This window comes from Mirounga angustirostris, unplaced genomic scaffold (assembly GCF_029215605.1).
Source record: "Mirounga angustirostris isolate CCGP_5_RB_7025 unplaced genomic scaffold, mMirAng1.0.hap1 SCAF_6, whole genome shotgun sequence".
NCBI lineage: Eukaryota > Metazoa > Chordata > Mammalia > Carnivora > Phocidae > Mirounga > Mirounga angustirostris.
In genome coordinates, this window is record NW_026991714.1 from 140,309,971 (window position 1) to 140,335,262 (window position 25,292).

At 48.5% G+C, this 25,292-nt stretch overlaps 1 protein-coding gene across 3 annotated transcripts in view; it reads right to left on the bottom strand.

Annotated features, from left to right (window-relative positions):
- The window catches only part of GFRA1 (GDNF family receptor alpha 1), a 218,094-nt gene that overhangs the window by 33,159 nt on the left and 159,643 nt on the right, over positions 1-25,292 (bottom strand). For all 3 annotated transcript variants that reach the window (XM_045878926.3, XM_064595310.1, XM_045878925.3), the window contains one exon: positions 424-533. In XM_045878926.3, the coding sequence (XP_045734882.1) occupies positions 424-533 (110 nt within the window). The remainder of the gene's footprint in view (positions 1-423; positions 534-25,292) is intronic.

Below are 25,292 nucleotides of genomic sequence, written 5' to 3' on the forward strand. Positions count from 1 at the left end.
TGAGAAGGACCCCGGTAGTTAGGGGTTTTATTCCCATTTCTGGGGAACAGCCTTTTTTATTTCCCCAGACAGAATGCCTCCCAAGTGCCCTAATTCAATGAGCTCAGATGGACTTGCTTCCCTCTTCCATGGCCATGTTGTTTGTTTGTTTCCTCCTGTTGTTCTGTGTGGGCGGTTCTCCCCCGGGGGGTTCCTTCTCAGCTTCTCAGGCGCTCAGACCTGCACTGTCTTACTTACTCCCTGCTTCCTGCCTCTGCCTCTGCACAGCCATGAACCCCGGGTTTCCCAGGGGATCAAAACCCCAGCACAGAGGGTTACTGGGCGATTTTTTCCTTTTACAGACACTGGCAAGCTGCAATGGAAAGAGTCTGGGTGTCTTTGTAAACCACACTTCCCTCCCGTCCCGCTTCTCCCCGATCTTACCAATAAGCCCTGAGTAGGCGAGGAGGCAGTCAGCATAGTTTTCCTTTAGACAGCTGCTGGAAGACCTTGACTCGGGTTGGCAGTTGGTAAAAAAGTCCGCAAGGCGAGACCTGCAATGGAAAGAAAGGGCAAGTGGTGAGTTTTGAAATACCCTAAACTTCTGGACCAATGTAAATTTTTCTTTGTTCCTTCGTCGATACGCCTTTTTCTGCACACACACACACACACACACACTATATATATATATATATATATATATATATATATATATATATATATAGAAAGTATGTGCTCTGAGGATGTTAGCACCCCCTCTTATCCAACCTCCCCCCACACAACCGTCCCCTCCTTCCCCCAGACTTTTACCCACCTGTGTGTCTGCTTATTTGCAGAGAAGTCTTCAGGGCCTATAACTGGAGAAATCTAGATGCTTTGAAGTTTCCATTCAATATTTATTTCTGACAGACTTATTTGCATCTTTAGGAAATATGCTTCTCTACACACTCACCAGAGAGCCACACTGGGAAAATATTTACTTTATACAGAAACATGTCCCTGGCATCCAAATAGGATCCTACAGCCCATCTGCTCCCGTAATTCCTGCTGGCTTTAAAACTACGTGTATTTGTCTTGTAAGTTATCTCTCATTCACCAGCCCAGGGGACACGGATTGATTCCAGCCAAGTGAGGAGGAGCTCGCCACTCCAGAACCGAAGGGAAAAGCAGGAGGGACAGGTGATGCTCACTCTAGGCAGTCACTATGTGACTGGGCCTTCCAGGGGAGGTGGTGCCTGGAGGGGCCACTGACCAAGTGCTGTATCTGTCTGCAGTTTAGAAACTGCCCAGGGGCCTGCACAGTCCACTGGGAAGCCCTGAGTGGTGGTGAAATTGCAGAGCCCCAGAGGTGGGGAGGGGGCCACAAACATGCTGGTCTGGGGAGGCAGAGGGCTCTTTGTGGCCAACTGGCTGTTTTTCAGTCTGAAGAGGATATTGTTGGAGAAATCCTGAATGAGAGCAGGGCCACCAGAGGTCATCTCAGCAGACAACAGCTCTGCTTCTAAGCAAAGAACACAATGGACTTCAAGAGAATTTAAATTATCCGGCAATTATGGGAGACAATGGACGGCTGTCTCAGCTTTTTTCTCTTCAGCTTACCCAAATTGGCAGCCAACATACATAGTGCTGTTTTTACTTCCTTCCACCCAAAAAACTGTGTTTACTTAGCATACCTTAGGTTATATGCGAGCTCGCGTGGCAGCGGGGCGGAACAAGGGAGCGTGTGCAGAGATCACGGAGGTAAAAGGTCTGCAGGAAGCTCATTATCTGTCCCTTTACTACAACTGTAACTATCGGGGAGTTAAAAGGCCCAATGAAATCATCTAAATTCATAGCACATTGCAAAGGCTGCAGGGTGTTTGTGAGGGACTGGTCTCTCCTTGAACCCTTTTAAGCAGGGGTATCTGAGCCTCCCTAGCTGCGCCCATCTGGGCCCTCTGTCTATGGGAGCCTGGTTCCATCACTGTCAATCCCCAGGGCAGATGCTGGAGCAAAGCTTTATTTTCTTTGCACCTGACAGTTCTCAGAGAGGACCCTTCATCCCGCTTCCCAAGCAGGGCCATGTGCTGAAGCTAAGTGGCTTGGCAAAATCCTCCAAATGAGACTTGTGCGTGCGCCTGTCTGCGTGTCCTGGATCTCCCACCGTCTAAGCCTAGTTGGTGTTTTCGGACTTTAATTGAACACACTGAAGGGCATAAAACCTGGCCATTTTCTATAGCCTGGTTAGAGGATTTATTTTTCCAAGGAAATCCCTAAAGGTGGCTCAGGCTTACTCAGCCGGCTCCAATGGCATCCAGCTTGGACTGAGTGTTAATTTCAGAAGACTTTTCCTGGTCATGAAAGTTAATGATCTAGTGCTGGTGGGCTTCTAACTTTGCAAAGGCCAATTGTGGTTCAGGCAGCTGGGGTTCCAGTTCTGCCCACACCCTGAGCAGCTCTCTGACCTGGCAGCTCTGCGCTCCCAGCCTGTCCCCCAGAGATGGACAAAAGGTCGTTTTGTCTCCAAGTCCCTGTTTCTTATAGTTTCTCAAGCAGACTATTAACTGAACGGCACCGTGATGTGGATTACTATCCTTCAGTGCGAGGCTAATGCCACCAGACTCATTTCGCTTAACAACCTCAAAATTGACTCACAATTGGACTCTGGAATGAAAGGCTAATTGAGTCAGTCTGCTGCAGAGAGTATAACCCTGATTGGGAGGATAAAACCAGATACACTGCTCTGAGCAGAAGATCAGATAGGCTGGCTTGTGAGAGAAGATTGTCAGCATAGATCCTAAGATGCACATGGCCAGTGGACAGAAAGAGTTTCAAGATAACGATGATCACGTGCAGCATTGCCAAAACACTAACATTTGCCTGTTTTTTTCACATTCGACCCTCTGACATTTCTACTTCAGAGATAGGGTGGTAACTTCAGAGGACTCATATTTTACAGATAGAAAAACTGAAGTTTACATTGTATTGTGCTGGAGCCAGCTCATGACTGGCTGATTGGTACATCTTCAGGGATCTTGCGAGTTGGTTAACACCACAGTGCTGGCTTGAGAGTAACCTTGGAGGGAGTATTTACACCGCAGTGATCAGCAAGCACCACAAATCAGGGCTTTGTATCATTCTTGGATAACCAGCTATTTAGTATGTATTGGCACAACCCTGTTTAAGGACCAGTATGAGGTATTCAATCCTACTGATAAAGCACATGTCATGTCTTGGGAGTGAAGTGCCAGCCCATCATTCCCATGCACCTTTGGGCCAAATGAAATGGTGTAGGACCATTTAATCTGCAGTCTTTAGGACCTCCCAAAGAAAGAAGAGTTAGACCTCAAACACCCTTCCTTCCTAACATCTTCTCTGGTCTTCTGAAATCTCTTAGAGCAAATTACAGAAATGGTTACAGATGGTTACATGTATAGATAAAGCCCTGAATTCTGGTCAGTTCCAAAGTTCCATGGCCCAAATGATGTGTCAAGTGCCTGAGAAGCAGTGATGCATAAGTTCTCTGTCTCTGAACTCAAATCACCCACCCAGAGAAACAAGGAAACAGAGTACAATGATACTGTGGTTAGTTCTTGATAAAAGGCAGAAAGGCTGCTAATAAAAGTAATATCTAACGTGAATGAAGGATTTAGTATATGCTAGGTATGTCTTTATATTTTTCCCTGACAACTCTTAATAAGGTAGAGGCGATTATTTTCTTATCTGAGTTTCACAAAGGAGGAAACCACAGCTTAGCAAGTTTAAACTAGAGTAAAATAGTGAGTAGTAGAACCAGGATATAATGCCACAAGTTAAGCTTTTAACACTCCTTGGCTACAGATGTTCATTTCAGAGAGGCCAGGATATTGGGGCTGAGAGTCCCAGGATGGCTCGGATCTGTCAGGCCAAGGTGGAGGGGGCATCCCAGGCAGAAGGAGGCAGCACATGATAAAGTCAGCAAGTTCGTTGAACTCCCAGGGTAACGATAATGGAATGTTTGTATGTGCCAGAGACGGATTTAAGGGCTTGACACGTATGCACGCGTTTAATGCTCACACCAACCTTAGCAGATGATCCTATTAGTCCCATTTTGCAGATGAAGAAACTGAGGCAAAGAGAGTTTATGTGACCTCCCTCCAGGTCGTAGAGCTCTGTGGTGGAGCTGGAACATGACCACACTCAATCTGACTCCAGAGCTGGAAATCATTTGCAACCCATACGTAACACATGCATCACCCAGAAAATTGTTAGTTGTTCACGTGGGATGGCCAAGCGACGGGATGAGAATGGCGAGTGATGCATGATGATGGTGGCAAGGATGTGAAGAGCCTTGAATGACCTAAGAGTTTGGATTTTATCCTAAAACCACTGGGAACCACTGAAGGTTTTTAAACAGAGAAGTAACATGATCAGATTTGCCTGTTTGGAAGACTTTTGGGTCTCTCAGCCGTTCAGCCAAAATTTGCTTGAGACCTGCCCTGTGCCCTCACTGTTCTAGCAGCAATGGGGAGGCAGGACACTGGCCAGTGGCAGGAGAGATGGTTACTTAGGAGACTGCAGCCAGTGGGGAGCCAGTGGGGAGATCTGAAGGCCTGAAGGAGAGGAAGAAAGGAGGATGCACCGGGAGGCAGGTTTTACCAGAATGGAAGTCAAGACTGTAGAAAGCGGTGCTGTTGAGGGGAAACGCATGGGAGGACAGATCTGCAAGGAAGATGTGGCTGTACTGAGTTCACTGCACTGTGGGATGCGAGCGTCTCGCAGGTGGTTCCAGCCTAAGGTTTCTACCTGTCCAGTCACCAACCACGGCCTGAGCCCCTGCTACGCCCCTGCCCCCAGCATCCCGGGGCAGCCCGTGCTGCACACACTTCCCCTGCCCGCCTTGGGTTAAAGAGTCGTGTTGTAACCTGTTTCGGTCTCTCCCCTGCCTGGGCTGCACTGATCCAAACACAAAAGCTTCAACGTCCAGGGTGGGATTAACAAAGAAATCCCACAGTTGGATTTCTTCTGGAGACATGAAATCTCCATGACTACAGCAGTGATGAACCTGATTGTTTTTCCCTGAGAAAATGAAAAGGAAATGAATAGGCACTAATGTAGAAATGTATCTCCCTCTGAAAGAGAAAATTTCCACCCTTAAAAAGGAGGAAAACGCTGGTAAATTCCAAGGTAGACTTAGGAAATCTGCTGAAGAGAAAAACAGTGGTTTATGCAGAACATATCATACTAAGGGAAGCGTGCTGCTAAGTGGAAGTAGAAAAATGATTATAACAATAAAATCTAGGAGAGTCTTCTCAAACAGCTGATGGTCTTTTGACAGTGGAGGGAAAATCATTTACCTACCTCTTCTGTAACATTTTTAGGAAAACGGTGGTATGGCAAACAGGTTAAAAACAAACAAACATACTAGTATGCCCAGTTTAACTCCTCCTGGATCATCCTATTCTTTTAAATGTTTTTTTTCCAGGGGGTGCCTGGGTGGCTAGTTGGTTTAGCGTCTGCCTTTGGCTCAAGTCATGATCCTGAAGTCCTGGGATCAAGCCCAGCATTGGGCTCCCTGATCAGCAGGGGAGTCTGCTTCTCCCTCTCCTTCTCCCTCTCCCTCTACCCCTGCTCATGTGCTCACTCTCTCTCTCAAATTAATAAAATATTAAAAAAAATAAATTTTTTTTTCCAGGACAAATCCCATATTTGGACACAGGCCACGTGGTTGGTGGAACTGAGCTCTGAACCAGGAATCCTGAGGTCCTGAATGAGATCCAGGCTCTGACATGAACTACACAGAACTCCCACAGATGTTGCTGAACGACTTAGCTCTTGGATTTCCCTTCCACTTCAGCAATACAATCTAGGGACACTTGAAGATACTTGGGAAAAAAGAGCACTTGTTTTCAAAGCGTTATTATTGTTCTCACCTGTGATTCCATTTTGCCATGACACATGATTTTAGCGTCTAGGCATTGGGTTTCCTCTGAGTACAGAGACCCAGATTTTTCCAATGGATCCCCTCATCTCACATGCAAGAGAGCTGAAGGCCAAAATGGTTAAGCTCCTGCTCAGAGTCACACGGTGGGTGGAGGCAGATGGCAGGTGTCAGCCCTGGAAGGGGAAAACGCAGGGGGGGCTGGGCCTTAAGTTCCCAGGAATATTATTTAAGTCATCGGGTGTATAACTGCTCTCCCCCTCTCACCATTTGGCCAGACTGTTCTTTAGAGCTGAACGCTGTTCTACTGACTTGACAGCCTCCGTGAGCGCTCTGAAAGGCATGCGAGAGCACAGCAGGGGCCAAGGATGTATCCAGAACCCTGCATCCGAGGGTGGTGAGTCTACCGATGAATTAGGCTTCCCTTTATTGAGGGGCTTTGGGGATGGCACCAGCATCCATTCAGGACTGCAGAACTTGATTGACCGGTCGAAACCCAGAACCTTGGGACGGGATCCCTTTATTCATCTGTTTGTGTAAGAAATGACTTGCATTTTGCTCTGACCACAGTATGAGCATCAGAGCTTTCAAGTCTCGGCTTTCAATGCAAGCCATGTAGTCTGGAAGGGTTTTCTTAATTAGAGGAAACAAAGTCAGAGGAGATAAACCATGCCAGGCCTGGGAGGGACACGCACCTGTCTCGCTCCCCAGTTCTACCTTTCATACTCTCACACCTTAGCAAACTAGTTCACTTCTCCAACTCTCCATCTCCTCACCTGGGAAATGGGGCGAATGCCATCCACAGTCACTTTACGTGGCTACTAGGAGAACTCACAGACAGTTCTATAAAGCACCTCACCCAGGACCCAGAATACACAATGCCCAATACATTTTCATCTTCCATCACTTCATTTTTTTTTTTTTTGCTCTCCAATTCCTGGTCCATCCCAACGTTAAGCCCTTGCAGCAAAGACCCACAGGAAGCTCAACACAGAGGAACGTACATCCTAGCCTGCCTTCTGCTGGCCCCTTGTATCACATCCTGAGGCTACATCTGTGGAGTGACTCTGACCAAAACAAATTTGAGAAGTCTGAAGCCAGGAATCCTGGGGTGTTACTTAATACCTCTCAGTCATATGAGCTCATAGAATAAAGGCATTTTTAAGAAAAGCTACTTTTTTCCCCTGGGCTTTAGGGAGAAAGATGTATTTTTTAAATGACTATCAGTGAGTTTGTTAATACTGCTAATCTCTTACGCAGAATAAAAATAATTTGTAAAACAGACGGCTAATATTAGTGCCGGGATGACAAAGCAAGAGTTCTGGAATGGTGATTTTCTGGTACGGTGACACAAAACAGATTTTTCTCATTCTGTTTTTAGAAAATTACCTTAGCCCTTCTTCCCCAGCAGCCTACCGGAGAGCACATCTGGAAAGCATCCTCTCGCAAATCAAAGCCTATATTTAAGACATTTTGCAGAGGTGTTTTCTTGCCTTGCTGTTCCCCACTTTGTGCTGTGCATGCGGGCCTCCAGGGGAGCAAAAGCCTAGCATGTTCTCTGGGGGACAGGCTGCAGAGCTGGGGGAGCTCAGGCCGCCCTTCAGAAAGCTAGGATCTTCCCCAGGCCGGTAAGTGAGTGTGGCTACTCTGGGGCTAAAGCCTTGGGGCAGGTTCACACACCCAGGCACAAATACCCAAAGCTCTGTACACCTTGAGTTTCTCAGCCCCTTATTGTGGGTTTCCACTCCCAGTGGGATAATTAAAGCCTCAGCCAATTAATGTACTTCTCATTGACTTAGCCAAACTGCGGCCCCCTGTTTTTGGGAAAGAGTACTCTGAGGTCCAAGAAACTTGGCCTAATGCCTCTGTTTCCTGGGACAATACGGCCCTTGTGGCCAAGGAGAGATCTGGCCTGTTCCACCCAAATCCCTGCTCAGCTTCATCATGATACTTGGGAGGCTCCAACCCATTTAACAAACACGCCTGTCCTCACTCGCCCTGGAGAACCCTGATCACAGTTGCTTGTCCAGCTCCTTGGTAGCTCTTGGCCCAGCATGAGGGTCACAGGAGGCTACGGCCACCACCCTCTGGGCTTGACCCATGGGGCTGTGACAAAATCCTACCAAGGATGGACTTTGGGAAATGTGGGTGGAGTCACACATGGCTTTAGTCCATGTATCCTGCTTGGGGTGTCTCTCCAGGGTGAGGGTTCAGTGTAAGCATGCTGCAGGGCAGAGGTGCAATGCTTCCTTAGCCTTTCCGAGGACATGAAACAGCAGGCAGCCCCTGAAGGACATCTGGGTCAGCATCTGATCGATCTCGGCATCGCTCACAAAGCCACCTTGCATGAGCACTGACAGCTGTCAATCAACAGCTACAGAGAGGCTGACAGGGTTTGACAGCTAATCTCTACACGGCAAATGTGAAAAGCAAAAGCTATGGCAGTTGGCAAGGGAATCCATTCCAGTGGCGAAGGGGCTCTTGGCAGCCTTGGACCGGATGCCCCAGAGCTGCCCTCCGGCCAGAACCCCTCCCTCCACCCCCCTCACCGATCTCTCCACGGCACACACTGATGGCCATAGTATAAGCAGACTGTAAATCATAGCAGAGCACAGATACCCTGCAAACAGTCTTGTGCTGCACTGCCAAGTCAAATAAAGTTGTTTTGTATTATCCATGCTACAAGATGTCCTTTAGAGCAGAAAACTTAGTTTTGACAGTGCTTGTTTTTATGGGAAGAAATTGAGGGGAAAAAAGAAATTTGAGGTTTTCTGGATGATTAAATTATCATAAAGCGTTCAAATATCCAATAACGGTCTGTGACAAATAAGCTAAAACTCTTTTAAGAGTCAATCTTATCCAGTAAGTCTTTGGTATTTCTGCACAGGAGCTTCAGTCATCAGCGTTGTGGCTTTTGGCCACAAGGAGAAACAGAAATCTAGACGTTCAACCAATCTTTCACCAGCAGAGCCGTACCTTAACACTCTAGACCAACATGGTGTGAGTTTACTTTGTAAAATTCTGCAGGCACCTCCATCTTCGGGAGTGAATTATAGCAGTTGCCTTACATTCATCCAGGAACCTAAGAAGCTCCAAGTCAACTGCTCGGGAACCCTGGGGCAGCAAAGGTTACCCACCATGGTTTCACTGAATTATTTATGCCCACTCTGATTCAGAAAGAATTTCGAGATGCATTCACATGTAGCTTTGATGCAACAGAATAAATGTGAAATGAATGAGGGTGTTTGGGGTCATTGAAAGATCATACAAAGGTAGTGGTACAGTTACTACAAAATGCACACATACCCTTGGCTGGATGAAAGCTACATACTTGGCTCTGTGCTTTCTAGCAACGCCTGGGGACTAACTAGTTCTACGGTTCATGATACAGCAAAAATTAAAAACATACCTCAGCAGAAAAACTACTGTAGGCAGAAGAAGATGTCTACACTCTAGTCTCTGCGCCCATGGAATGTGTTAATATGTTACCTGTCATGGCGGTGAAAAGGCCTGGGAATATGTGATTATAGTTTTAGATCTTGAGGTGAGCAGATTGCCCTGGATCATCCAGGTGGGCTCCATGTAATTACAAGATCTTTAAAAGGGGAAGAAAGAGGCAGATGAGGAGGTCAGATGCCCTGCGCAAAAGACTGGACCAGCTTTTGCTGATTTTGAAGATGGGGGCAGGGGCCACGAGCCAAGGAATGTGTGTGGGCAAAAGTCAAGGAAATGGATTCGCCCCTAGAGCCTCCAAAAGGAACTCAGTCCTGCGGGCGCTTTGATTTCAGCCCCATGAGACCTGTGTATAGCTTCTGATGTCTGGAAATGGAAGAGAATAAATTTGTGTTAAAGCCACCACGTTTGTGGTAATCTGACACAACCGCGACAGAAAACAGAACACGACCAAAGATCAATGTAGAGTAGAGGTTTTGAATAAAGAATTTGAAAATGGACCAGGACTTCAATTTCAATTTAACCATTTGCTAAACATGGCACTTGGGGTGAGTACCTTACTCCAGTTGAATGACAGTAAGTCCTTCAAAGTGTTCCTGGAAGATGAGTGTGCCAGGCCCCTAGCACCTGGTATGACCTCCAGATTCCTGGAGGACGATAGGACTCGTCAGCGCTGTGTCTTCTGTTTTGCTCTGGACCCACCCAGGAGGTCCACACTGCTCTTGAGACCTCTATGAAGCCTTAGGGTAGAGACAGGCACACTGATTTTTTTCTTAGAATTCTTCTGCTAATAATTTGGCATACGAAACGCTTTGTCCTGAGATCACTAATCCACCTGTTCAATGTCCGTATGTGCTTAAAACACTCATGATTAACATCAGGCTTAATCCTACCATTACGACCAAAGAGCGATGTCTCCTGTGAGTCCTCCACATCTTCTAGCAGAGAAATGTGTATTATAGGCCAATGGAATCAACGCTCACAGAAACAGGTCAAGACCATTCCACAGGTCACTACATGTGGTCCCCAGATGTGGTTCTCTACTAAGCTGGCCAGCATCAGGCCTGCATAAATTTAAGGGGATGCTGTCTGTCCCCTCAGAAAGAAGTGTTGCATCATGTTGTTTAGAGCCAGAGAAACTGAACTCTAATTACTTTAGAGAAACACAGGTAAATTCTAGAAATTATCCCAAATGCTGCCTGGCCTCCTTCAGTCAGACCTTGCTTATTTGGGGGTTCCCAGAAGATGAAAAATTGAAATTACACAGGCTCTCTTGACTTTAATAATTTGCAAGTTTCCTCCCTTTGCCCTTACCCCCAAAGGACAAGTGTTAAATACCTCTGTGGTAACTGAGCCCCAAGCTCCAAGCTCTGCTCAGCAGAATGTTGATTTACCTTCCACACATTAAAGGAGCCTAGCTTCTGCCTGTCCTGGGAGGGGTGGGGGAAGAAGGTAAATGGATGTCTGAATGGCTAACAGCCTACACTTGTACAAAAAGACTTTAAGCAGAAACATATGAAAATAAGATTCCCTATTAATCTTTAATAGGGTTGCAGACTTCCTAAGGAAAATTATGTTCAATAGTAAATATACACTAGGTCGTTTTTCTTCCAGGCATGTTGTTTTAAGGTCAACAGAGACTCTGAGCTCAGCAAACAACTAGTCCCTAATATCTTCCTTCCCGGATGGGCCAATGCTCAGGAGACAGGGAACTGTGGTGTTATAGTCAAAAGAATAAATCACTTATTTCACTGCCATCAGATAATTCCCCCCTTTTCCAGAATATCCAAAACTCTCCTTGGTAATCCATTCTCACATTGAACATCCTCCTGTCAACAGCAGCCCCTCCCCCACACCCACAGCCCCATTTTCCACATTTTCCCTAAAGCTCTCCACTGAATTTAAAACATTTCCCCCTTTATTCTTTAGGGCTAAGGAGCTGATTTCTATGGTCCACATTAAGTCATTTTCTAGTACACCATCCCCTCAACCACTCTACCCAACCAGGTGAGGTTAAGGCTTCCTGTGACCCACTCACAGGAGTCTCCTGGGAGCCTCCCACTGGCTGAGCCCAAGGAGGGCGCCCACTTTGGCCTTCCTGCCCACATCTTCTCTCCTACCCTCCCTATTTTACGTCTTCACTTTGTTAATAGTCTTGCCTCTGCCATGAGAAGCTGAGCGCTTAGGATTGCATCCTGCATAAAGGAGAGGTTTGGCAAATGTATCCTGAATGAGTGCAGGGATGAATGAATAAATGAATGAATGAATGAATCCAAGAGCCACTCACTATGGCTCCAGTCACCTAGAGAGCGACACCTTGGTGTTCCAGGTTCGGCACAGAACAGGAGAGCACAGCCCTGAGCCCACGTGACCTCAGCCCGTGTCTAACTTCTCTAGACACAGTACTAACAACGACTGCATTTACTTAGAGCCGGTCACTGTGGGCGATGCTTTGTAAGGCTGTGTCATTGAACACACAACAGACTGATCCCCCGGGTTAGCCTTCCTTTACAGTGGAGGACACTGGGGTCCAGAAAGGTCAACATTCAGCCAAAGTCATGGAGCTGGTAAGAGTTAGAGCCAAATTTTCTAAAGAAAACCATAGATCCTCCAACTCATACTCACCCCCACAACACGGACAGGAGAAAGAAAGTTCAATTTTAAAATTTTTGTTCTTGGACTTTTGCTGCCATTTTGATGAGAATTATGTGCTTGAGAAGCTGAAATCTGATTTAAGTGGATGTAAGTGATATTTACTAGGTCCAATAAAGTGTAATGCCAAATGAGTGGGCATTCTTTTGGTTTAATAGTGCTTGCAGTTTAAAAACATAAAAAAAATAGTATCTGTTGTTATTGTTCAGTAAGGCTAAATGCAATCCCACGACACAGCTATGTGAAGAAGTCCCTCGGCCCATGACTTCCCTCACTGAGCACCCCCTTCCCACCCCCGGCTGTGGATACACTCCCCCCAGAGAGTGCTACTGAAGTCAAGAAGTGAGGGGTATAAAACGTGGGGCTTCCCAGGCCCACAGGGAGAAGTCAGCAGCCTCCCCAACCAGCCCTCTCTGGACTGCAGAGAACTCTTGTGGCCAGAGATAGGAAGCATCCGGCAGGAGCTGGCCAGGCTGGGACCATCTCCTTGGATGCCTTCCCAGAAGAGGAGACACATGTGTGGACCCTTCCCAGAGCTTGTGGGTGTGGGGCATCGTGGGAAAGGACAGGAGTTCTGAAGTTAGACCACTGTCCCTGCTGCTGTGTTTCATCTCTGCTTCTCCCCACGTGGGGAGGACTGAGGCCCGGAACCCACTGCCTGGCCCAGAAAAGGGCTGGATATGAATGTTACTGTTACTCTGCTCAAGGTGTTTCAGTGCTGGCTCTTTCTCTCCCCCCAGAGTCCTGTGAGGCAGGTAATGGAGCAGGTGTCTCTCCTCCTTCACATGAAAGAGCAGGTATAATCAAGTGGATTATCAAGAGCCTCAGTCAAGCAGGGCCAGACCCCGCATGGAAACGGGACTTCCGCTGGGTTCTGAAGCTACCTGAGACCAGCACACCTGCTCACACGGACAAGGAACACCTCGCCAAGCTCCCTCAAGACGCGCCCTCCCATGTGGGTTGGAAATGGCTAACATGTATCTAGCAAGTAACTGCCTGAGCAGCCCCACTGCAGGGGGGGAGTTTGCCTACTTTGCGGGGAGGACATAGATAATTTGTTGTCCATAGGCTGAGCTTGGCCAGAGATTGGAATTCATTTGGCTGAGTTATGCCTGGAAAATACGAAGTAAAACAGAGGGTTTCGAGGCAATTATTTGAAAAGAAATCCTCCTTCCAGAATGACTTTTGGAGCAATCTTTGACCTGAACTATTCAAATGAGGAAGGCAGACATACATGCTTTGCTTTGCTCTTGTCACTTTTTCCAAGTGGAAGCATCTGTGGTTGTCAGGAGGAAATGTGAGTGGGCGTACCTCTAGTGATGAGTTGTAATGCAGATTACTCAAACACACATGGATGTTTGACATGCAAAAGTGCCATGATTCCATAGGCCAAGGTCTCCTTCAACCTAGGCATGGACAGTACACAGTGTGGTCTCACCCTAGCTCGCTGCTGATCATAAGAGAGGGAAAGTGGAGGATTTCGGTGGTGGGAGGCCAGACGCCATATCCCAAAGGAACCGTATCTCTGCCCTTGACCCTGTCTCACATGGCCACCACCTCACACCCAGTGACTTGCATTGAGGGTGTATATTGACTGTGGTCATTGAAGTGGGTGCCTGATGGGAGCCATCTGCAGTCTGGGCCAGGCACTGTGCTGGCTGGGGTCAGACTACCAAGCTGAAGATGAGCACTCTTGGCACTGCGTGCCTGGATGCTGATGCATCCTTAGGAGTCCACCCTGAAAGCCTCAGGCCTGGGGTTTTCCAGGCTGTGCCCCAGCATCCCCAGGCTCAGAGAAAGCAAAAGGGGTGTTTTCTGGGTGTACAAGAGGTGCCACCAAATACTGCCTGTCCACCAGATTCTGTTCCAACCCACATGGGAGAGCGCCTCTTGAGGAAGCTAGGCGAGGTGTCCCTTGTCCGTGTGGGCAGGTGTGCTGGTCTCAGGTGGCTTCGGAACCCAGCGGAAGTCCTGTTTCATGCAGGGTCTGGCCCTGCTTGGCTGAGGCTCCTGATAATTCACTTGATTATACCTGCTCTTTCATGTTTCTAAGGCACTAGTACCCGGGGTATGGGGGGGGGGGCGGTATCAGAGCCTTTCACAGTGGATCCCCACAGCCTTCCATTTAGAGCTGGACATTAGTGCGGCACAGAAACTGAACTGCTCTCCTCATCCTGCCACTGTCACCACGGGGCTGACAGCCCACACCTCAGCCACAAGGTGCTGTCCTCTCCTATGCCCCCTCCTCACTGCCCCACAAGTCCAATCTGGCTGCCTGCTCCTTCTCATCCTCAGCTTCGCGGACCCTTCTGAGAACAGGGCAAGGCCCTCAGCCAGTGTCACTTGGTTAACATTCTCGTGGCTCTCTGGCCACGTGTAGACTCCAGCAGCATCCCTGGGAATGCTCTAGAAAGGCAAGTTATCAAGCCCCACCTCAGACCTCATGAATCAGAAACTGATCCCAATGCAGGCCAACGTTGGAGAAGCACTGCTACAAAGCAATGGTACCTGGGAGAGGTCCCTGAGCCCATCTCTCCTCCTGCTGCTGGGCACATCCACTCTGTTCAGATGGCTCACTTGTCTCTGACTCTCCGGGTCCCTCAAAGCACCTGGCACTCCAGTCCTGTTGAGCCAGTGAACGAACTGACCACCAGCCAGTATGCGAAGCAAAAAAACATGTCTTCTCAAGCCATATGCCTTATTTTTAGCTAAAAATGTTTTCACTGGAATTTTTGAACCTGGAACGTGGAAGAGGTAGTTCCCATTTGCTTTTGTCTATTTCCAGAGAAAGGTTTTCTAGCAGGATAGGGTCAAGATCCTTTGCAGGAGTGAATATTCTTGGAGAGAGGGCATTCTCTCTCCCCAGACCTCCATCCTAAGAAGTTCAAAGCTGTCAGATGGAGCCTGCCAACTCTCCAGTAGGAATTTCAACTGCTGAGTGCTCACAAAAAACCCTCAAACTTCCAGGTTCCTGCCATTTGTAACTCTAAGGGTTTTCTGAGATCCAATGTCACTAAAATCCTGTAGCTCTCATCATGGCAAATGATCACATCAAGGTGTATCACCCCACCCAGCATGCCAAGGAGCAGAGGTTTACCTGTGGCATGAGCGCCTACCTGAGAGGAAGGTACCACTGAGTCTTGGACACAGACGGATTTTACACGTCAGCCTAGAGTTCTGCCTGACTGAGCAGAACGCGACGCTGAGCTCCTCTGGCATGCTAGAACAGAGAAGGGAGGGCTGTCTGTGAAGGTGCTGCCCGTCAGGAGGGCATCTCTCGGAGCACGAGACCCAGCGGGGCCAGGCACGCCAGCCTGCCACACAGCCCCGGAGTGATGGCTGATGGGAGTCAGCAGTTTTGCGGGGATCAGTATAACTTCCACCTAGAAGGGCTCTGGCACCCGGCTCCCACTCACCCCACCCCCAACCTCACCATTCTGACCTGCTGGAGCTGAATGGGTTGGGTACACACTCAGCATGTCTTAGTTCAAGGATGCTGTGGGAACGTTTGTGCACGCACACGTCTTCTAGCCCAAGACTATTCTGGTCCTTCTAGGGCAGCAGTTGTCAAAGTGAGGCTCAGGGACCCTGGCGATCTCAGCCTTTTAGGGCCCGTGAGGTCAAAGCTGTTTTCCTATCCATACTAAGTTCTTATTTACTTTTCTGTCTCCCATGTTCTCAGGAGAGGCGGCGGTTTTTCCAGAAGCCACACGATGGGGGATCCTGCAACAAACTGAACGCCTAAGCAGATATAAGACCCCAGGTGTCTTGCAGGCGATCACTAGATTGGAAAAGTATAAAACAGTGCCATACTTGGCCTTACATTTTTTGTTTTTGTAAATACAGTGATTTTCAATAAAAGTATGTTCTGTTATTTTGAGTAACGTACTGGGCTTCTTGGTGTTATTTTTTTTTCTTGATGTTATTTTTAAATGAAGTACTAAATATGTAAACCTTTCTTCAGCTTTGACTCTCAATATAGTACCAATAGATTTATCCTCCCGTCCCCCCAACAAGACCCTTTGGGATTCTCAGTAATTATAAGAGTGTAAAGGACTCCCGAAACCCAAAAGCTAGAAAACCACTGTTTTAACGAGAAGTGAAATATGTTTGTTGAGGGGCATTTAGCCCTATCTTGACGAGATCCAAAGGTCTCTAGTTTGAAATTTTTGTTTTAAGAGGACTCAATTGTGAGAAGAGTGTCCCCTCACGTATCCAACTCCACACACGCTCAGCGTCTTAGGAAAAACTCTGTGCGCGGTTTGCAAGAGGCGCTCAGCTCGCCCCAGAGGCGGGCAGCACAGCGTATACAGAACCTTGGGGCTGTCGCCCACAGGCCCTCCCGGCTCTCGTCACTGGCTCCATCTGGGCGACCTCCTCATCCATGAGACCGGGGCTAGTGACAGCCCCGCTTCGGGGGGTGCGGCGAAGGGCTTGGCACAGTCCCTGGCCCACGGTAAATGTCACACAAATGCTGCTCTCCTCATCATCCTCCTCATCACCGTCACCGTCATCTGCGCATTCCTGTCATGCTGTCCCTGGCTGTGCAAGTCTGGGCTCCCGAGTCCTGCACGACGAGCCACTCTGCCCCCAGTTGTGGCTTGCTTCCTAATGGGCTGACAGGATGACTCAGAGCACAGAACCACCAGTGATCAGTCTCAGTGGTACTGAGTCAGTCACTGCCCTTTGCTGCGTCGCTCACATCACTGACTCAGACCCACGCACCTCTAAGAACCCTTTATTCACGGCTACTTTGGGTCACTGAAGCAGCACGTGCCCCCAGAGGCTGCCAGGGGTCACCCCACTGCCCATTCAGTCTCAACAATAGTGAATCTAGCACTTCGGGCCCAACGGTCTCGTGGCCACCTCCGTTCGTGCCTCACTGGGTTATCTTTGTATGTCAGTAGCTGTCTCTTCGGGAGACAGAACCTTGGCCCAAGAGGCTGCCAGGGGTCACCCCACTGCCCATTCAGTCTCAACAATAGTGAATCTAACACTTGGGGCCCAACGGTCTCGTGGCCACCTCGTGTCTCACTGGGTTATCTTTGTATGTCAGTAGTTGTCTCTTCGGGACAGGAATGTTCTTGAGATGACACATGCTCCAAAGACCTCTGGACTTTGTCCGCCCCCGCCTCTACCCCCTACTTTTCCCTGGTGGTGCAACACTGGAAAGATGGTGACGTGTAAAGCTTAGCAACATCATCTCCCCTAACGGCGTTGACATTTCCACGCGCTGCTTAACGCTGTGGGTGCACAGAAGTGTAAAGCAGTAAGAATCTACCCCCTCCACCCACCAAGCCTACTTTAAAGGTCTCTGCCTGCTATTGGGGGGAGGGGTATGTTACATTTGGGATTTAAGCTTCTTTGTCCTCTATGATAACAGCTTACGGAAAGAGTGAGGGACATACTTATTGTTCGCGGTGTTAGGTGGCAGGCACCGTGCTGATGCATTTGCATAGATATGTCCTTTCGTCCCTAGAGCTGCCCCGGGAGGTTGGAATCCCCACCTTCCTTTACAAATGCCAGACTGAGGCCTCCAGCTGCCCGCTTCCTCCAACCAGCAGAACCAGAATGCCCGCCCAGGTCCACCTCATTCACCCACGACACTGACAACCACAGGGGAAGGAGAAAAAAAGTCCCAACTCCAGCTGGTGTGCTACTTTTCACATTGATGGTTCTTTTAAATTCTTGTTTTCCTTGGATGCAAGATTTTCTGCATAATTAATTGCTTTTGGAAATTACAGAGCAATTTCCCATTCACTGAATTGGAAATACTCCATAGAAATGTAAATGCCAAGGTGACTGCAGGATACCTATCTTAGGGAAATGCCTGAGTGAGGGTCTGGGGTCTCCTGGGTGGAGCAGGACTCCAAGCCTGGCTGCGAGACCCTGGCCCGACCCCTACCCAATAGCTACCCGACAACTGAGGGGGCAGATTTCCTCCCACAAAAATGAGACCGCTCTCGGTCATGGGCTATGGGTACTTCTGTCAGCTGCAGACTGTGCATGACCAAGAGAAATCTTGGTCTCCTGTGGAGGGCAAGGACAGAGAGGGAACAGTCTCAGCTTATGCGCTCAGCATGCTGATCAGCATGGGATGCCACTGACCCCCAAAAGCTACTGGTCTGGATGAGAGGGCAGTGCCCCCAGGAATACTGAGGTCTCCCCTTTTCCCATTCTTTGCCCAGTGCATAAAACTCATTTGCAAAAGAAGCTGTATGAAATGGAAGCAACCCTTTCCTTTGGAATTAAAAACAAAAAGACATCAAAGACTCTATGTGGTTGGGATTAGATTGGCTTGAGGAGGAAGCCAGTTTACTTGCTGGTGAACTTCATGGGTCTTAGTATGTGACATGGCTGCTGGGCAGAGCAGAAGGGTCCCCTCTGAAGAGAAGCAACGTGCACAGAGGAGCAGAGGGGATCAGTTGGGGTCCTCTCAGCTGTCGGCAGTCTCAGACAAGGTGGTCTGCCATCTTGCGCCCTCCACTTCAGCACTTCCAGGAATCAGTCCACATCTCTCATCTACCCGCCACCCCCTTTTACCCATGCTGCGGTCAAGATGCAATTCACAAAATGGAGGTTTTCCTCTGATTAATGACATGGCCACAGGGCAAGGAGAAGGTAGGAAGGCAAACACCTGGATGACTCCAACCTGGTGACATAACCGTGGATTATTTAGAGCTTGTTGTCACTCCGTGACAGCAAAGAATTCATCTCCCATAAGATACACAGCCAGGTCCCTGATTTCTGCTGCCGTGGGGTAGGTAGAGGGTCGAGGACCCTGAACTCCCAAGACAGTTGGCAGGGAGTTATGGAGTTCAACTGGGTAAGGGGGAGCTGCTGGGTGACGGGCACATGACTTACACATCTAGAACCCTTGAGGTCAAATAGACTGTGCTCAATAAATGTGCCCCGACTGAATGACTGAGTTAATAGTAATAATAACAATAATAATCAGAATAAACCAGTGTGGTGCAAGAGGATTTTTTCTTATTTGTAGAAATGATTCTTGTAATCAGTGAGCTGTCACAAAGAAACCACTTTGTAATAAGCAATGAGTGCTCAAAAGGAAATTAGATAAAGTAAGAACTTAATGAGTATGTATTACCTGAGTAGATTTTTTTTAAAAATGATGCTAAGAGGCTCTGATGGACATTATGTCCTAACTGTCTGCGAAAACTGTCTTTAAAACTGGTGCTGTCTTAGTTACTGAGCCATAAAGTGCGTCTGGATTCAAAGGCCGGCTGGGATGATCATTCTGCCTGTCTGGAACTAAAGACAGTAAGTCTGGACAGTGTGAGAACATTGTATTCTTGTCATGAAAGACAATCATTTGGAAAAAAATGACAGAAACCAGGTTTCAGAGTTAGCAAGACCTGGTTGACCCCCACCTCCTCCCTGTGGGAGCTGGGCAATCCCTGGGCTCATCGTTCCACTGGTTGTCCCCGTGCAGGGCAGCTGAGCTGATTAGAGACCACACTTGTGCAGTGTGCCCAGTGCTGCTCATCATCGAGGCCTGGTAAAGAGGTTGTTGTTTACATCCATGCCTTCCTCATTGCCTGGGTCTTTGTCCCATGACAACTGAGCTCCTCTCTCCCAGGCTGCTCATCCTTCCAGCCCAGCTCAGATGGCAGCTTCTCCGGGAAGCCATGCTGACCCACCATGCTGGGTTGGCTGTTCTCACCTCTGTTCTCCTCTAGCACTTTGTACCCTCCTGACCACAGACTACCACACCAGGCTGTAATGACTGTCTGTGTGTGTGTGTGCCTGCCTTCCTCTCTGCATGGTAGATGAGAAGCTGGATCTTTACTCCTGGCACAATAACTGAAGGCCAGCTGGCTGGCTGGCTGGCTGGATGGACAGAGGAGTGGGTGGATGCATAGATGGATGGATGGACAGATGGATGGATGGATTGATGGACAGATGGATGGATGGACAGACATGTGGGAGGATGCATGGATGGGTGTGTGGATGGATGGATGGATGGATGGTCAGGCAGTTGAGTGGATGGATGGAGAGACATCTATGGGTAGATGGGTAGATGTACAAATGGATAGATGGACAGGTGGGGTGGATGGATGGACAGGTGGGGTGGATGGATGATGGGTGGATGGAAGGGTGGGTGGGTGGATAAATGGACGGATGGACAGATAGGTGGGTAGATGGACAGATAGGTGAGTAGATGCATATATGGATGGATGGATAGGTGGGTGGTTGTGTGGATGGATAGATTTCCTCTGTGCTAAAACCAGTGTCACTCTGAGTTCTACTCCCTTTCCCTCTGAGTAACTGACACCCATGATCACCACACTTTTCTTCCTAAAATTCTATTCTCCCTCAGCTTTGTGGAGGTCTTTGATTTTCCAACTCTCTAACTTCCTACCTCTATAAGGCCTCTTTAGACATGTTTACCATAAACCTGGTGTTCTTAAGGTTCAGTCTTTGGCCTATTTCTCTTCTTACCCCCCTTCCCTGAGGAATAAATCCTATGATATATCTTCAACAACCTCTATGTTGAATCTACCCCCAGCCCGCTCTCTGAGATCCATTCATCGTTCCACTGGCTGTCCCCGTTTTAAATGTATTCATTCATTTACTTATCCAGCAAATATTTAGTAAGCATGGGCACAATTTTAGGTATCAAAGATATATCCTAACTATGGAATTTATATTCCAGTGAAGAGAAGAGGCATACAATAATCAAAACAAGTAAGTAAATCACATAGAGTGTTAGAAGGTGATCAGTACTTTGAAGAAGAATGAGAGCAAGATAAGGGGATTGGGAATGTGCAGGGACATTCAGCATTAAATAAGGGGCCAGTGTGAGCCTCATTAAAATGAGATTGAAGAAGACTTGGAGGTGTGGGAGTTTGGGAGCATCTGGGGAAAGAGTGGTTCTAGTGGAGGGAACAGCTAGAGCAAAGAAAGCCCTGGGTGGAGGGACATGCCTGATATATTCAAGGAACAGCAAGGGGACCAGCGTGGCTGAAGCAGAGGTAGTCAAGGCAAGATGGTTGGAGAAGAGGCCAGACAGGTAAGGGCAGAGGGACAGTTCATGTGGGGATTTGGGGCCACTGAAAGGACTGTGCCTTTACTTCTGAGTGCCTCTCTGCACAAGCCTTCCAACTCCATGTGGAACACGGACATCCCCATGCACTGCAGACTCTGTCTTGTTTTTCTGAGCCCAGCACTCCTTCCCTGACTCTGGTAGTAGACTCTGCCGACCCTGGCTTTGACTAAGCCAAAGTATACATTCCCTCTTGCCTCGGTGGCTCGTCCAGGGACGGGCACATGCCACAACCAAGGCCAATCAACGTCCTTGCCCAGGATTTTTCTCACAGGTTACAGTGGGGAAGAGTCTGTCTTTGATTATAAGGTGACAGGACATGTCCGTTGAGGTTATGGAGGCAGCACTCACTGAGGAACAGGATGAGAAGGAAGCGAGCAGAGGGAGCAGCAAGGTGACAGTGTAGCTCCAATGACACTGTGCCCGCCATCCTGGCCACGTCCAATTACCCTGCCTGCCAGTCCTGGGTCAACACAACTCGCCTCTTCTGCCCTAGCTGCTTAAGCTAAGTTTCTCTCATGGACCAAAAGAGTCCCGAAGAACACACCCCTCCAACACAGCATGGTCCAAACAATTCATGGTCCTCTTCCCCTGCCTCCAACCCAAGAGACAAGTCCGTCCCTCCTTCTCCTGTTCCCCATCCTGGCTACTGACACCATCATCTGCCTGGTCACCAGGCTGGAGAGACCCCCATTAGCCTCTGTCTATGCCAAGCGCTCTCAGTAAACCCTCAAGTTCTCCCTTCCATGGTGCCTCGAGCTTCCCAACTATCACCCTCTTCTCCTGGTCACCTCTCATCCTGGTCCACCGTAAGAACCTCCCACCTGCGTCCTGGACTCTTCCCAAGCTGATCCCCCTCCACTCTGCCACCCAGGAGCCCTCTGAGGCCCAGCTGGTTATGCTCCTTCATAAAACTTCAATGGACAAAGTCAATACTTCAACATGGCACTGGGGGGTCCCAATCTTCATATCACACGGATCTTTCTCCCTCCAGGACAGTCTTTAGGCCGCTACCTCCCACCCCCACCACTGCAACCTCCCCAAACCGAGAGCCTTCCTTCTGCTGGACTCTCCCTGCTTCTCACTCACCGAGGCCCTTGGCTCCTGAGAGCTTCCGCTATGACACCTCGCCCCCCAAAGAAACATGGGGCTCTCTCTTTGGGCTTCCTGGGCAGACTCAATTCCATCCCTCTTCCACCCACCTTCATCCTCTAAGACAGTAAACCATGGTTCTGGTGCCAAGACTCCCATCTGTCCATGCGGATCGAGTAACCGACAGAATGTGCAAATATAAAGAAAGGAGTCTCTGATTCTTTCTGTCTCGGGGCCAAGAGTGGCAAAAGTGACGCTGCTGAGGACATGGGCAGGTGAAGGAAGGGGCTAAGAAGGTGAGGCAGAGACTCTGAGCTCTGGGCAGGCGCAGGGAAGGGGAGGGCAGGAGAGAGACAGGATGTGGTGTAAATCTAGACGGGCAGTTTTTTAGCGACAGGCTCCAGCAGCTGCAGACAAATGGCTCCACACCCACCTCTGCCAAAGGAGAGATAGGGAAAGAGATACGAGGTGACAAGATAGAGCAAGTTGTAGGGGCTCCCGCCTGATTCACGGCTCAGGTTACCCCTGTGAGGCAGAACGATGGCGAACTCTGACACTGCTTTGCTGGTGTGGACTGGCCGCCTGCCTCCTCGGTGCACAGGCTAGGCGGGGGGAGGTTGGGGAGCTGGAGGACCCGACAAGAAGCATGCTCCTCCCACCTGCTGAACTCAAAGAAGGCAGCGGCAGAGGTCGGAGGACAGCCTTGCTCTTCTCTCAGGATCCTGATGAATCCGTTGCACACACACAGGAGCTCCCCCCTCAGGAATGGGGGGGGGGGGAGTGGTTTCCAACACACAGTCTGGGTGACACATCAAAAACCTAGCCGTTTGGCACTATGGATGCATTGCTAAAGACACCCATGTAATCATTTGAAATAAAAACTGCTCAAATGAACTGGAAAATGTTTTACTTGTATTTTCTCATATTCCCGAACCTTTCTTTCCATGGTTCAAAAGTTTGCATTGTCTAATTGCTGATTTCCATTTGTGAATGAATCAGCGTAAAATAAAATTAAATGCCAAATTAATCTACCCATCTAGTTTTAGGCATTAATTATCCTCTGAGCCATTTTCTCCTGTGTTTGCCGCATGTCGAGACAAGCCCAGATATAGTAATATAGAACCCAGTTTTCAACTCAGGAATGCAGCCCAAGCTGTGGAGGATGTCCTTGATCTCTAAGATCTATAGTTTACTGTGCAGAGAGGATCTGATTCCAAGCAAATGAAATGCTCCTCGCCTCTTAAAGGTGCACTAACACCCGTCGGACCAAGTTAAGTTACTGGAGCAGAAATCTGCTGGATGGTTTTGTGATATGTTTCTCAACTGTCCAGTTAATAAATTAACAACAACACATTTCCTCTAAGTATAACAGCTTCAGCCCCGGGGTGGAGAGTGGTGCTGGCTAGGGCAGGATTTTGCATATGCTATTCTTCCGGAACTGTATCAGAGAGACCTTCCTGGTTCTGCTAACAAACAAAACTAAACACAACAAAAACCAGGTCTCCAGGACACAATTGTAGCATCCTCAGTCCCTGGGAAAAGGTAGAATCATATACTCGGTGACCTGATCAAAACCACCATTCCTGGAAACTACGGGGGACACAGAGCCAAGGCACCAGGATGAGCGAGTGGATGGGGTATAGAGGGCACAGAGACCCTGATACCTTCTCTTTTGAGGTTCAGCATTATCAGAATCTTTCCAGAAGGAATGAGATATCCCTGACCAAGCACTGTTTCACCTTAAAAAGAAGGAACTTCCACAATAGGAGACAAGAGAGATGAATCTGGAGGAATTTATGCTAAGTGAAGTAAGCCAGTCACAGAAGGACAAACACTGCATGATCTCACTTGCACGAGGTATCTAAAATCATCCAACCCATGGAAGCAAAGAATATATTATGGTTGCTGAGGGATGGGGGAGGGGAAGCAGGGAGCTGCTAATCAGTGTATACAAATTTCAGTTATACAAGATAAATGAGTTCTAGAGAGCTGTACAACATGGTGCCTACAGATGACAACACTGCATTGTGCAGTCAAAGATCTGTTCAGAGGGTAGATGGCATGACAAATGCTCTTACCGTAATAAATTTTTTTAAAAGGAGGAAGGAAGGAAGGAAGGGAGGGAGGGAAGGAAGGAGGGAGGGAGGAAGAAAGAAAGGAAGGAAGGAAATGCAACATTGTAACATCCACTTGGGAATGTACTGCCAGTTAAGGGGATGTCTTAGTTGGTGGGCTGGCTCTGGCCGGACGGTCTTAGGGCCCCACCCCCAGGGCAACACGCCATGCTTTGGGAAACAGAGGCTATGGACTGAGTATGAATGAAGTTACCTGGTGCCCAAGGATGCAGCACCTCTGCTGCTTGTGCAGAATGGCCAAGAAGGGCACCGCCACCAAACCAAGCATCCTCTGGGTTGTTCTCAACAGCGACACCATGAGGCAGCACCTAAAACCACAGGCAGGTGAGCTGGTCCTAGCTTCATGCTCTCTCTTTGCCTGGCACGGGAAGCAGAAAGGGTTTGGGAGTAGAACTCTGTCACTCTTCGATGAGAACGGAAGGAGGCATATTCCAGTGGAAGATGCTGGACCTCCTGGTAATAAAGTAGAGCTGAGGTGTCTTTTTTAATCAGAAAAATAAAGGAGATATGAACATATTTGAGCACCCTGAGCCAGTGCGCAAGTGCTGAGTTTATTTTGGATTATCAGAGTTTGGGGGAAAGGAGGTAAGGCAGAGGTTTAAATTATGCATTTATAACAACTTGCAGCAGGAATAAAGGACTATGCCTCCTTTATGGTCAAACCCAGCCCTGACATCCTTCCAGGCACTAAGGAAAGCAACCAGAGGGACAATCGGCAAGGGAGACGCTGTGCTTCAGGGGAAGAATGTGTGCCTTTTAAATTTCTTCACATCCTCCTCAAAATACCTCCGTGTTTGCTGTTCTGTAGACAAGCTTGGAGGCCCCAACCACCCCAAGAGGAAAGGAACCAGTCAGCTTCTCTAAAAGGGAAAGGAGAAAAGAAAACAAAGTCAAAAGGGAAGGCTAACGTTGCATCTCTTCTGTGTGAAGGCACAAGACAGGAGAGGGACAGGTTTTGCACAGAGGCACTGCTGGACCCTGATGGAGGAACCCGTGTGCGCCGAGTGGGAAGCGA